General features: G+C 41.3%; 1 protein-coding gene across 1 annotated transcript; it reads right to left on the bottom strand.

The window, feature by feature from the left end:
* Positions 1–780: 780 nt before the first annotated feature.
* On the bottom strand, positions 781–15096 carry tmem161b (transmembrane protein 161B). Its single transcript, XM_061071305.1, has 12 exons — positions 14882–15096; positions 10547–10650; positions 9373–9453; positions 7715–7812; positions 7451–7607; positions 5856–6007; positions 5677–5737; positions 5412–5552; positions 4134–4247; positions 3053–3227; positions 2191–2287; positions 781–2088 (listed from the first exon to the last, which is right to left on the bottom strand). The coding sequence occupies exons 1-12, from the start codon at positions 14882–14884 to the stop codon at positions 1793–1795; spliced, it is 1479 nt and encodes a 492-aa protein (XP_060927288.1). The 5' UTR covers positions 14885–15096; the 3' UTR covers positions 781–1792.
* Positions 15097–15399: the final 303 nt, after the last annotated feature.

Below are 15399 nucleotides of genomic sequence, written 5' to 3'. Positions count from 1 at the left end.
TTCCTGAATAGACCGGACAATCACAACGGCCCAGTGCAGCGTCTGCACAGTAACTGCATGAGCTTACACCTATACCCTCTAACTACAGCGTGCATTGACACTGTGTTTTCATTTAACCAGAACTAGTGATTCTCTCTTTATCAAGTTGGTTCTCTAGACACCAGCAGACACCAGCAGACACCACATTGGGAAAGGGGGGGACCAACATACTTGGCACCATTTTAGAATCAAAACGTATACAAATCCACAATTTGATCGGTTAGAAATAGAATAACAACTAAAAAATGATTGTTCTCAAAAGAGTTTAAAAGCAATGGATGGGTTTAAGTAAAAATAAAACAGGAAATGAGAACAAAGGCGGTAGCTTATCAACAGGAGTTGACATCCTTTCTTCTCGATCGCAATGCCCTTTGAGATTACAGCTGAGGCAGAGATCCGACACATGCAGACAGATGCAGACGCTACATGTCGTCTGTCAGAAGAACAACCTCAGATTCTCTCACAGCTTCAAAACGGCTCAGTTAAAACCAGGGTGGTCACAATGCAAAATTAAAAACATCACAAATCTATCATTAAAAAAAAAAAAAAAAAACTAAGTTTGTCCTTGATGGCAATTTCAATTAGACACATTTCAAACACGTTAGATTCAAGTCAATGAGATGTTTACCCTGGAGTTCAACATCTCGTGTAACTCTTCTTCAGTTGTCCACACTCAAAGACCCTGGTCCGGTGATGGCTCGTCCCCTCCAACACCCCCCCCCCCCCCCCCCCTCGGTCACAAACACACCGGCAAAACACTTAAGACTCTTTCAGATTGCTTTGTGGTCCGTGGCAATGGAATTTTGACATCTGAATTTCAACACAAATATTTTTTTTTTAGGTTTTTCTCAAAAGACAGACATGAGGCCTCAGAATGGCAGTTATCAGTTTCCCCTAAAAAAAACGTAAGGAAAACATATAATTGAGGATAATTTTAGGCGAATAAAAGTCACAGACCAGCCTCCACACACCTCTCCAGATTCTATGATATTCCGTGAGCTACACGTCGTCACAATGTTTTCACTGAGGGAAGCTAGCACTCTGATGGGCTGTGACACAGACTGGTTTATAGGTGGTTCCATGACTCTTAATGTCAAGGTGGTGCGCATAACCGCCAGCCAATAAAACTTAAACCTTACAGCATTTATCCAGTCAAGCAGAGTAACTCCGGCTTTTCCTGGATATGTCTGTGATATAAGTCATTGACAGTTAAATTTACAAGGGGAAAACAGGCTGAAATCGAACTGTTACTCTCATGCATGAAACTATAAGAGTGGGGTTTTCTAAAGTAAAAGACAAAGTGTCGATGGATCAGTGATGGATTGTAATTGGCATCTGAGATAAAAGTATAATACCTCATATCATTCAAATTTCATACACAGAATGGATCAGTATCTCTTGACAGTACTAATACACCACTGACACGGAATAATATTCATTCAACTCGTACCTTTAGTCCGTCTGTTTTTAAAATTTATAAATCTTGCCCTTCAAATGAAACACTGTGATTGTAGTATTAAAAACAACGACGAGTTCACAGAGTCATCTGTGAAGGAAGCACTGGAAGTTGAACCAGGAGCTCTGATGATATGGTCATTGAGAGGTGGTCAAAGGGAGGGAGGGAGGGAGGAGGGAGGAGGTTGACGAGCAGGGTCATCAATCGGCCTCTGCTTCCCCCAATCAGTCCTTTCTGATCAGGCTGAACGTACAGCAGCACTGCGGGGGGCCGGCTGCCACTGCTGGGTTCCTGATGCTATGCCGCCATAAGATACTGATGATAGAAGAGACCGAAGAGGGAGGTGGAGAAGAGGCAGGCGGCAATCCACCAAGTGAAGAAGGAGAAGAGGCCCCGGAAAAGCAAGGGGCTGAAAACAGTCCGCAGGCCTCCCAGAGCCACCGACAGCTGGGCTACTGACGCCCGGGCTCCTGTTTCTACCACTGAAGCTGGTGTTGGGGCGGCTACTGACGCCTCCCCCATCACCAAGTCAGAGTTCATGTCGTAGGTGCAAGGCAGGTCTTCTTCAAATGAGACCCACCAGGAGTGTCCACCTGCCGGAGAGCGAGCAAAGGAAGAAAGATCAAACGTCTGGGAAGAAACATACAAAAATAATCTTTAAAAAGGAAAAAAACATGGTGCGCTGCATGACTCACCTAAGGTTTTTAGCAGCAAAGTGGTATGCAGCAGTATCACCAGTGGTGCCACATACTGTAGTGCGATTACACACAAGTAGTAAAAAATACGCGCAACCTGAGTGGAAAAGGTGGAAGTGGTGAAAAAGAATAATAACGTTAGTTCAGGCTTTACACAAACTGTTGAAGCTGATGCAAATATCAAATATCATTGATAGAACTCCAAAACATGACTAGATCTGATATTAAATATGATCACAGATGATACTTTGTCGGATGTCTGTTTTATACATCAAAACACTACCAGTAATGAGTTGTCACATAGGAGAGGCTGGTCTGCACTACACTGAGCTTGTTTACAAGTTTACACTTACATCAGGGATTCTGTGGGTTTCAATAAGTCAGACTATTTCAGACCATAACAAATTCAATTTAAGACCTATGTCAAGTATGAGAGAAATAAAGGAATGTTGGAGTCCCAGAATTATTTACACTTGCCCATAATTGAAGATAAAGTGAAGTAGCCAAGTGGAGGATAAACCTCAAAATGCCCTGATAAATTCTAACTGGGGTGTTGTAGACAGTTATCAGTTCCATGTTGGTCTTGTTTATAGTTTTATTACACGGTGTCAATATGTGTATTGTTGACAAAGAACTACAATAAACAGACATTCCAAATAAATAATAAATGTGTCTATATATGCTATTAATAAGGGAAAACTCTTCTGCAAAGCAAACTACGTGGCTCCAATTAAAAGGAATATATATCACCATAATATACATTCTAAAAGGGATTATTTAAATATGTTTTATCAATTTATCATAGAATTATACTGGGGTAAAACCATGATTCATATTGATTCAAATGAATTATCTGACTCACCATCTTCTGCAGGTCAACGGTACTTATGCGACCCGCCTCCTTCTTCATCTGGTCCACACCCTTCTGGGCCAGGTTGAGGTAGGCCTGCAAATGATGTCTCATCATAGCGAGCCGGAGCAGACACATCAGCAGGATGGCCCATAACCGCAGCGTGTCATATGTCTGCTCAGTCATCCTGGTAGTAATAAGAAAGACAAGAGAGAGAGAGAGAGAAGATTAGGGGATATCGGCTTTGCTGGCTCGCCAATTCAACCCATCTGTATCTGCTCCATCACATGGATGGTAGACAGAGACAATGAGACAGAGAGAAAAGATAGTAGACTAAAAAAAAGAGTCATAAACAAGTCAAGACCAAGGAGTAAGAGAGGGTGAAATTGAGATAAGGTGAAAATGGGGGTTAGGTATCATGAAAGCCGACTTAGTCAAGTTTGACCTTGAAGCCACAGTCGCTGTCAGCAGCAGGAGAAAGTTTGACACGAGTCGGGATTCAAACTTATGCAACAAATGAAAAAGATGTTTATCTTAGTATGAATAACAAGCTGACAAATGACAGCAGTTAGAGATGGAACAAAGAGCTTTCCCTCGGTTATGACTTAATATGTGTACAGTCTCATTTAAACCCGAGTAGACAACGTTCCCATTGCGGTAATTTAATCTACGAACTGCAACACATTCCTTATCTAATTCAACCTTCATAAATTCAATTTTGATAACTGCTGTTGCATTGTTTACACCCATTTTCCAGCCACAATTACTTTTATTTGTACAGCTTGGCAACGTTGTCCCGTCGCTCCTGTTTGAGTGGCAGGTCATTAGCTTGCCAGGCAGCAACAGAGTCCGACTAGCTGCCAACCAAATACAGATCAATCTGCTGGAGGTACGAGGATATGGATCTTTAACAGATTATTGTTTTTTCGTGAAATGTTTACGCAATCTAATACATGTGCTACAAAGCAGTTAACCTCTGTCCAATCTCAATTAGGTTAACTTTTTAAGATGGTTAACTTAAATTTGTATTATATTGGTAGTGTACTGTACATCTGGGTCAAACAAGAATTGTGTGAAACAGATCATTGCTTACAAAGGCACATTCTCCTTTCCCAGATTGGGGTTCATTAGGTAGTCCTTCGTTATGGGCTTCACCCACAGCAGGACCATGATAAGAGGGGACAGGAAGTTGATATGAAGCAGAGTCCTGCAGAAAAGGAGATGTTACAAAAAATACATCAATTATAATGTTAGGTGATCAAATAATCCAACAACTTTGACTCTTTTTTCTCACACAATCATCGATAAACTGAATTAAAAAGTGGCTAACTCTCTGTAATCTTTGCTTTTTAATCTCAATTTGATGTTAATATGGAGAGAAAAATGGTCCATATTATCAATACGACTGTCCCTGAGAGGGGTGAGAAGATAACTAAGGCGCAGATTTTGTAGGGCTGGGAGATAATCCCTGCTGGTGACAGGGTCTGAGGATGTAAGCTTGTGACAGCTAAGATGGGGAATGGAGGAGGAAGAGGAGGCCAGAAGAGAAGAGAGTCTGCTATGCCAAAGTGGATTATCTGGATGCAATGTGCTCCCTGCTCTGCACCCCCTATCATGGTTGGAGACATGCCACCCAGTGAGTTCGGATACAGAAATCTGCCCCAACTGAGGAAGTCTTCATCTGACTCACAAGGTGCTCTCTGGTATCTGACACACTCTGAATAGTAGGAGACAAGTACAGCGGTGCTATACTTGCATTCGTGGTACTCTAAAATAGGGTAGACTGATATTTGAGTTCTGGGTTCGTGGCCAATTTGAGCACATCACAACCACTGGATAATATTCTTTCCCTCTAGTTCTGATGTTACAGCCTATTCTGTTCCTCTTATAATGTTTTATTATATCTTGATTTTTATTATCATATCTTTTACTCTAATCTGTAACCTTTTTCCATTTCTGTATCTGTGATTCATTGCTGTGTGATTTGAGATGTTTTCTCATTGTTTTGTTTTTTAACTATTGTTTGCCTTCAATACCTTTTTAATTTTTAACTTGTTGAGGACTTTGTAACTATGTTTTGAAAGGTGCTTTATAAAGTTTATCATCAATAATACAATATTTTCAATATCAGCTGAAACATAAATGAAGAATTCTCTACATCATATGTGATTAAACTAAAAGTTAAATACTGAAGATAATGCTATCAACAAAGTGAGGAATGTGAAATATTTGCAACTGGAAACGTATCTTCAAGGTCATTATCCACCAAAGACTGTTGTGGTTTCTGACGATAAGAAATTAATCAAATGTATTCCATGACAAGAACACGAAAGGAGGCAAAAGCAAAGACTTATTTGTGTGGTGTACTCACTGTGTAAGTTTGGCTGTAGTGAGATTGAGTGCATCGAGGTGCATCTGGGCCAAGCGTAGACCAGGGAAAGTTAGAAATGCTCCAATCAGGGAGCAGAGCAGAGCTAGGATCAGCTTGAAGGTGAGTTTAGATATAGGACCCCTGTGTTAAAAAAAAAACACAAAAAAACACATGGTGACACTACTGTAGTTTCACAAGTCATAAAGAATTCATGAAGGTGGAGAAAACAAAAACGATACTGCGAGAATACTGATATTGTACTTACTGGGACTCTAAACCCTGGTTCTCCAGAAACTGTAGAGCGCTGTCAGAGAAGTTTGCAAAACCTGGAAATGAAAAAAGTAAAATATATTCAGCAGTGACTCACACATCGGGGGTAAAAGTATTAAAATATGGTTGTTAGCAACCGGGTCATTTTTAAGACCAGTCTGGCGGAGCACTCACCGGTCTCAAGACCAAACTCCAGGTAGTTTTCAGTGACGATGAGAATGGCCATGGCTTTGACAAAAAAGAAAAAACCAAAAGTAATACAGAGTGAGCGCTCGCCACCTTCCTCGAGCTTGAAGTAGTGGGCCGTTAGAGAGAAAAGGGTCTTACTGAGGGGACAGAGTCAAGGGAAATCAGCACCAAAAGCACATTGGCATTTAAAGCTTATCCAAAGCGCTTTGCAGATACATTTCTAAATTCTTTTCACAGGTTCAAGGGAAACAGAAATAAGTCTTTGCCATCAACCACTACAAAAAACTTTATAGCACAGTAACAGACAGACATTCACCACACAAAACCATACTCATCTTTTCACAAGTTTGGGCAAACTTAACTGCTCCATGTGAACCCTCAACCCTTTCATGCAACACAGACCCTGCATCATACACAGCATGTGCGGGTCTGTGGCTCCAGTTTGTGGCATCAAGCTTGCAATAGGGTTTTACTCGGCCCCCGTTGACACTGATCGGAAGGCTAAGGACAGAGCGTGTTTCTAAAGTCAACTCCGGTAGCCGCGGAGATGAAACTTCCAGTTCATGGAACATTTCAGGTGACAGCATGCCAATTTTTCACTCCCTTTGAGTCCATTTCAAGAAAGGTATTCAAACCAATACGGTCTTCTCTCTGTCTCTAACCCGTATTCAGTGCTGTGAAGACAGCTGTATAAACACTCGGCAGACGAGTAAGAGCCAGCGTGAGGTTGAAACTAGAAATACAGCCATGTTTGAGCTGTCATGTAGCAGCCTACAATTATGATACAGTCGAGCTGGCCTGTAAACATAGGCCAAGCGTGAGGATATCCAGTCTTTTTTATCATATTCCACTAAACAAGAGGGAGACTCCACCGGTTTTATCAGTGGACAGGCTAACAGAGCAGTAGAGCTGATCTCCAGGCCAAGAGTCTTAAACATGTCATCAGAGCCGAAATAGGAAAACTGAAATCAAGTGTCCCATTAACACATATATTGCGCCAACATATTCCCTCATCTTCATACTCCAGTGTCATCTGTTCCCAAGTCTGCCCCCCCAAGCATATCAGCCTGTTGGGCTGTGAAAATTGGGCCTCCAATCTCGGGTGAGGGCAGGAAATGACACATCATCTGACCGTAGTGAGCTGGGCCCGAGCGGGAGCACTGGGAAGATTGATCCCTGTGGTTGGTGGCAAGGATAATGCATATTATTTAACCATCATTCAGTGTAGCAAAATGGCAGGTAGCTGTGGAGCATAAAGGTGCTGGCAGCCAAAGCTTAAGCAGTCATTTTACAGCCTCTCACCACCACTGCTGCAACCACGCAATCACACTGGAATGATGCAGACAATGAGATGTTAACCTATGGCATATACAGGGGCTGTCAGGAAGAATGTATCGTGGAAATAATTGAAAGCCTGAAGGAGAGTCCATAAAAAAATAGGTTTGTGGAGCTGAAACATTGCATGTTACCAACCAACCCACCCACACACTTGATGCACAGCAGAAATATGTTCTTAGATTAGTGTGATGTGAAAAAAAAAAAAAAAAACAAGATGTAAAGAGTAACTGATGTAAGGATACATGACGAAGGCAAGTACGAGCAGGCACCAGACCACACTGATGTTCATCTCTCCTGAGGGCTGAGCCACGCTGTAGTAGAGTTCTGTTATCAGATAGACCACAGTTGCCGCTACTGTGAAATCCACCAGCCACTGGAACTCTGGGAAGTAGTGCAATGCTGGGGGCACACACAGAGTATAATTAGATCCATACAGCCCAGTATACATGAACAGTAAACATGTGAGAATGAAAACTTGGGATTATAGATGTTTGTCCTATTTATACCTAACGTGTCGACTTCTGTGATGCATTTCGTCTCCAGCTGTAAGTCTATGTCCTTTGGAACCGTTAGTGGCTTATTGTCAATGTGACCATTGTACTTCCTAAGGAAAAGAGGTGCAAAACAACAAGTAGGGTCAGGAAAACAATGATAGCAACTCCGGAATGCAGCAAATGCAATGTTTGACCATTGAAAAACAGCTTAATGTTGTAATCTTGCAGACATTTGTTTAGGTTTGTTTGGCAACTTGCCTTTCATGCAGATCAAAATAAAAACAGGGTCAATGAACACATTTTACAGTTTATTTTTTTAGCATGTGTAAAAGTTAACAGGTTCACTTTGAGAACTTTATAAATTACGTGTTTAACCTTACTACTGACAATTTACACAAGAAAACCATATGTTTCACAGTTGATTTCCCATCTCCATTATAGTTAATCCATCACAGAAAATATGATCCAATATCCAATAGTCAAATTTAATTTAATGCAAAGTTGTGAGCATACACAGTCCCCTCTATATTTAATACTTAGCATAGTTCTATTTATATTTTTTGCCACTAATACTTCTGGACTTCCATGACCGAGCGCATAGGCGGTGCTAAACCGCTGACAGCAGGTGAATGGATTGCTGTTCTTTAGGTCTGAAGAACTGTCTGGTGGGCCTCCTCAGTTCTGGGCTTTGTTTGTTCAGCCTGGTGTGTGTGCTCGATTCACGGGACAATACCACTGAAAGACTTTCGGGCCAAACATGCCCCGGACAGATTTCATCTCTGAGGCACCTGACGTGGGGAGAAAGGGGGCTCAGCAGCTCAGGCACCCCTCACTGAGGGAGTCAGATGGTTGACAAAGGGAACGGAGCTGCATGGCACGAGCTGGCAAAAGGACAGTGGTCCATCTTTTCCTTCAAGGGATTACTGAGCATGTGGTGCTGGAGAGCATTGACCTGCCTCATACAGGGTCGGAGAAAGGACTGTGCTACAAAACCGCCTTGAGTAAGGAGCTGGACACCATGTGGAACAGTAAGGATTAGCATTCAGTTCAATTTGAATTCACATTAAGAGGAGGCGCACAAAGGAAACAGAGCCAAATCCACATTTTCAACATATGGTATAACTTCCACCTGCAGCCTTAATGACTGAATAGTAGTTTTTTTTCCCCCTTTAATTGCAAAGTGGTCTTAAAGGAAATTCATCCTCCAGAATCAAAGCTTGACATCTGACCACTTTGAAGATATAATACAGATACAATCCTTTTAAACTGTCATCCCTTAAAATAGCCTTGATAGTAATGGCTCCAAAAAACAGGACCAGATTTCCTCACATCCACTAGACGGGGGCCACTTCTAAGCCAAGTTGCTCTGAGCCCAGATGAAGAGTCCGTAAAGGAACAAAACAACAAAAATAGACTTCTGTCTCCTCACTTCAAACATGCCGTAAATGAGCCACACAAACACACATCAGCGTCATCTGCCTGCCGACATGCCTGTGGTCTCCATCCATCTCAAACGTCTGCGTCTCATCTTTGCTTTCCTCTCTGATGAAAGGGGTGCCTTTCGTACCTGCTCTGTGCCACTGCATTTCCCCAGCCCCCAAACAATAGCCCTTCTTCATTTCATTTTTGCACCCCCCCCCCCCTCCCTCCTTGAGTACCTCACAACCTACCTGTCTTTCCTCTTCTGTCCTTTTTGTTTCCCCGCTAAGCTCCTGAGCTCATCTTCCGTGGGGTGCTGATACCACCGCAGACTGTGAACAAAGAAAATGAAAGAGATCAGGCTCAGACTTCTACAGCGAAGGAAACAAAAGATTTAATATAATTAAAATTTAAGTTTTAGGGTTAGGAAAAAAACAAAACAGACTTATTTAATTATTGACACATACTGAATAAGGAGATTAATAATATTGATTTTGATAGATTTTTGACGATGAAAGAGAAGGAAGTGGATTCAAGGTTAGATACTGTAAAGTCTCCCTCTCTTCACTTCCATTTCTTGTAGGAATAAGGTTATTTCACTTACTGTTAAAAGCTTAAATTGCCTTTTCATTATACCTTAAAGAAATATCAAAAATCTCGTTGAAAATGCTCTTGAAGCAGTGACATTAAGTCTTGATTCTACGAAACTTGACTCAAAGCCTCATTTTGTAACTGAGATTAATGAATAACTCCTGAATAACAAACACAAAACAGACACTTGTGAGGCGCTTTGCGAGATCAGTCCTTAAGGATCAAGCTTAAAACAGGAGGTAATTTAGGAGCTTTCTTTACAAAACAAACCTCCCCAACTTTTTTTTTTTTTTAGAAACCCTCCTGTCAAAGCATCCTGAGAAGCATGTTGTGTGGTGGAGGAGGATAGAAAGAGCACAGCTTGTTTTTCCCTCCGTATATTTGTTTATTATGGAAAATTAATTACAGAGTATTCTGGAGGGACACTTCAGGCCTACTGCTTAGGGCGAAAAAAAAGTTTTCAAAAAATGTTTCAGCAGTGCCCTGAAAAGAAATATTTATGAATTATTAAACGTGTTCCAAAAATCTGTTTACTGAAAAACATATGTGACAGTAATTAGGGGAAATGAGGCGGGCACTATATTTGTATGTACTTTCCTCTCGGGTCGTCCTGATATTTCAGTGCCCTTTGGTCTTTGCAGTTTGATTTAATGATTCTTTTACTTCTTCAATCCAAACTGTTTGGAACACTCTCCCATAGAGTAAACATTTTGATGCCCATTGTTCTGGACTCGTTTTGAAATAAACTTCTCAGAAGGCAAAGGAAATTGGAGAAATGAAACAACAGCACTTGGAAGAACTATTTAAAACAGCATGTATGGGATTTTACATTACCTGCCACTGCAGAGAAGCCATCTTGCGAAGGAATAATGAGGTATTATTTTTTGAATTACACTGGCCATTACCATGGTAACCACCAGCTGCACACCGATCACACCCTGTGGAAATGAGATGGGGGGTTTAAAATCACATTTAAACAGTAATTATGCATGCCACAAAGCACTTACACACATGAAGTATGGGTTTATATGGACTAATACGTACTGGAGCATGTCTTCTCAGATTAAAAAGAGTTTAAAATGCAATTTAAAGTCTTTTATCAATCTCATATCAAAAGTCTTGGCATTACACCTTAACTGCAAAATGCTCAGTGAATAGAGATCTTTATCTTGCTGATAGCGGGGCCACAGATGTTCTTCCAACAAACATGTTTGCAGCACAGAGAGATTAATGCTTACTATAAGACTTTGTTAAAGCAAGTTAACACTGCCTCTAATGTTTCTCAGGACAATTTAATTCCTTGGCAATGTAATGAAAGGTGAGATCATAGATTTGGTTATAATGGTGCTTCTTTGCCCTTGGAGCATGATGTCCGTCCAAAGTATTCAGATGTGAATATTCATGTTCTCCAGAGGCTTCACCTTCAGGTCAAAGATTCCATTTGTACCTAGTTGCACTACGTTTGGTTAGTGGTTTCAAGAGGATTTACTTTACTGTACGAGTTGTTGAAAAATAAGTCTCTGCAAACTTTATCAAGAACTCAAACACAGAATGACCTTCATTTGTCCATGATCGCACGTGAGTACAACACAGGGGTTAATCACTTCAGTGTTAGACAGTCAAACAAAAAAAAATGTAGATGTGCCACATTACTCAAAACAAATTATTAAAAGCTGCTATGTGTGTAATATGACGTCTTTTGAAGTAGAACCAAAAAGAAAACATAGAAGCATCAGCAGTCTTCCAGGTCACCTCCATTACCATGCTGACATCCATTTCCAAGTTCCTTAAAATAACTCACACTTTTATCCATGTTGCTATGATGACTGTCAATAATATGAGCCAGATAGCCGGAACCAGATGACCCCAACAACTCTCATGTGGCATCACAGTAAACAATATGGTGCCTGGGATTCACCACTACTCTGCAGATTATAAAACAAGTCAATTTGCAGCAAGCATTAGACCTAGTGTTGGCTGACCTGTCGATCTAAACCTTGAGGTGACTGAGCTTTGGCAACCAGGGGAAATTGTTCTATAATCGGACAACCAAACAGCAACACCAATAATATATCGAGTTATTTTGGTAATTAATTCACTAGATTAGCCACAAATTGGCCTTCATATTTGACTATTTTCTTTATGTAAGGTAAATGTAAAATATCATGATCTGGTATATTGAATGAATGAGTGATGGACGATTAGTAACATTCACCAACAACTAAGACCCAAAATCAAAATACCACTTTTACCTTAATACCAGACATGTAATGAAAGCTATTTTTAAACACATCAGCTTTTCCACAAAATCTGAGTACATTGATTTGGGTTAATACAATGATCACTGAACTACGCTCGGCCAGGAAACTGTCACAATGTCAGCCGCCCTGTGCCCAGGAGAATGAACAACTGGCACCTGCCACAGGAGGTAGATCGCCAAAGACTTAGTAGCACAAGGGGCTCAACATCAACCCAGCACATTTGGATCAATATTCACTTAGGCTTATGAGGCCAAAATCATTGCCTTCATGCTGCGCTTTTATCCACTCACTGTAGGGTAAGGTCTGGGGGCTGGCCCATCTCTTTAGCTATCAGAAGGAATTATTGATTTCTGTGACTGCCCCCACTTGAGCCAAGAGAACCAATTCCCTAACTAATCTCACCATCAAAAAAAAAATGTTCTCTTTGCCAAGTCTAGGCTTGCACCTATAGGTATGCGCCAGTGAATCTAAACTTGAAGCTCATCACAAAATCATGTGGCCTTCTTTGTTGTGTCAACATGATGTTTACATAACAATGAAGTTCAGTGGGCTTATCTTCACCCATTTGGAAGATATTTTGGACACGTTGAGTGATGGTAATGTGACAGTGTCATATGGTAATATGTTAAGATTAAATTTCTTCAACTGTGAAAAAAACTACAATAATTGACATTGATGCATGATGGATAAGGATGGATCGTCATTCTTCACTTCACAGAAGACTATAATTTTTTTGCTGATGGATATAAAAATACCGATTTCCCTTCATCTAATGTGTAACTTGGTGTCAACTGTGAGACTCTTTAGTCCTTTTATGCATAGAAGGGAAATTTAAATCAGGACTTGATCTCTTTAAAAAGTATGATCCTGACTATCCTGACTCTGCTGACATGTGTCAATTGGGCCAGTCTCTCATTCACCAGGTGCTCGGCCTATTCTGGCTATAATGAATGTCCTTTAGTTATTACTGATGATGTTGATAACACTACTTAATATGGCCGGCTCGTTCACTGACACGATATTTTACAATAGGTGATACTTTGGCGATCCTATGGCTAGTTGAATGTGCTGGTGTAACCTCGAAGATGTCCTGCTTCTACCCTAATGCTGGACAATAAGCAAACATTCATCATACAGAACTACTCTGTCACTGATACTGTTAGACTGCACTAGGTATAGGAGGAGGAAGGGAATGACGTCTAGACAAAGGAAGTGATGAGGCCAGACTTGTACAGTAGACCTAGATTTAAGATTGATGGTTGAGATCTCAAGTGTCACCAGGCATGAGATAAGCTCCAAAAGCTTAAGTCAATACCTCCTCTGGAGTCACGGGGGGGGGGGGGGGAGTGGGTGCCTATAATTTGACAATTATAGTGACCAGACACAACCTCTCTAACTCATATTTCTCCATGTGAGTAATGGTCATGCTATATAGGTCAAAAGCAGAAAGCCTTAGCTTGGTGGATGCTGACCATTCGCTGTGGGGGAGCTGCAAGGATCTCAGGCCTGGGGGAAATTGAGCCAGCATGGGACTCCCTTATCTTGCCCATGCCGCTTCACCCCCTCCACACAACAACCAAATGAAATCTGTAGGGGGTTGAAAGTGGGAGCTGCAGCGATAACCACCATATCAATATAAGCTCCAATACCTCACAACTATTTGCTAGGAAAACTAACTCTCTGGCAGTGAAACCCCTTATTGACTGAAACTTCCTCAATATTATTCATCTGGACCACTCTTGGGTCAATTTAATCCTGCTTTGGCAGTAAACTCTTAGAATATTGACTGTTGGAAGTCCAAGACCACATATTGTAAATATTACTAATGCTGAAGTCGAAGATGAGTCCCACTATACTTTAAAAAATAAAAGCCTAATAACTAGTGTGATAAGCAACTAGATGGTATCCAGGACGTTTGTCACTGTACTCTGTGGCTGAAGTTTTCTTCCCCCTTCCCCCCCTTGGATATTACAGTATGGTCGCCACTACAATGAACTCGAGATACCCTTATCTATTCTGATTGTTCTACCTTCTTAATGTGAAGAATGAATAACCACCTGTCTAGCAATCATTCACCCATTCCTGAAATCCTCTCACTACTGTCCTTTCCTACAGTAGCTGCTGCAACAGATGTGAACATTCAGCAGTGGAGAATTATACATATCAACTCCTCTAATGTTCATAATGTAAACACAACACACAGACAGCATCTCATCTAAACGTTGATACTGATGAGTGCTCGTGCAAATTGAGATTCTAAACATCAGCAGTATTTAGGGGGGACATGCAATTACAGTAGCAATGATCAGTATATGATGTAGTTACACACCTGCAGTACACATCTATTATTTTCTCTGGATGCATTTAAGTCTTTAACAATCATTGTGAAACCCTTAAAACATTGTTATTGCACTGAATACGCTTTACAGTTCCTCTGAGGGCATCTTAAGGTCACACTGAGACAGGTGAGTTGCGTGGACACACAGCATGTCTTCTCCCATAGGTGCCCTGCTGCCAGGTGATTAGCATGCTAACAGCTAATGCTAGTACAGTTCATTCAAACATAGCACGTATCCTTCCACTTCTACCCTGCAAGGTTAGCCACTGTTAGCACTTCACTACAACATATGCGACCGAACACCATAGAAACATTACATTTGTATGCTTGTTAGCATCACTGGGCTGCAGTCGGTGTGTGGCTAACGCTAGCTACAATGGTACACTGGCTAGCCGGCTACAGGCACCTGTTATGGCTAGCAAGCTAAACCAGCGTTAACAAAATGAGACGTTCACAGAAAACATGAAGCAGTGAGAAACATTGCAAGGGGGGGACATGCACATCGGGGGTGATGCAGCATCCAGGCTGGAGGAGAAAGCGTTGCGTTCAGGTGCTCTGTGACACACTCACCATGTTGATGCAGTGGAACGGACTCTACCCCGACAACACTGAGCAGCCCGAGTCGCAAATGAGGCGGCGAGGAGCACATAAGACCTTCGTGCGATGTTTGTGCACCAAATGAAGCGGGTGTCTCATTCAAAGTGTCTTCGTATCACCACAGACACGGGTTACATCGTCAATTTAGCCCCAAAAAGATCAATGGACACAGCCTCCGATCCTCAGTATTTTCAACTGCAATAGAGGTCACGCTGAAACTCTGGATGAGAAGGGGTCCTCGGATTTGCCTGTCCCGCAAGAGAGAGAAATTACGATTTAAAAACAATATTTGTTTGCTAATCGAGATTTAAACATGACCATACACTATTAAGAATGCACATGTAGTCTAAATTATTTTAATATAACTTAAAAAGTAATACTAGAGCTGGTATTTGTGGACAGGATTAGTATATAATACCGAAAGTATGAAATAGGACCCCCTCAACCGGAAGAGAGCAGAGTCACTTCTACACATGATGACAGGTCGGCGG

This window comes from Limanda limanda, chromosome 5 (assembly GCF_963576545.1).
Source record: "Limanda limanda chromosome 5, fLimLim1.1, whole genome shotgun sequence".
NCBI lineage: Eukaryota > Metazoa > Chordata > Actinopteri > Pleuronectiformes > Pleuronectidae > Limanda > Limanda limanda.
Note: the sequence above shows the minus strand (reverse complement) of the source record. Positions and strands in the feature narration are given on the sequence as shown.

Excerpts from the sequence above, each read along its gene's own strand:
- tmem161b (XM_061071305.1), bottom strand. Across the intron at positions 3,228-4,133 it reads GGAAAGGAGAATGTGCCTTT|GATGACTGAGCAGACATATG; the intron begins GTAAGCAATGAT and ends TATTACTACCAG. Across the intron at positions 2,288-3,052 it reads CCGTTGACCTGCAGAAGATG|GTTGCGCGTATTTTTTACTA; the intron begins GTGAGTCAGATA and ends TTTTCCACTCAG.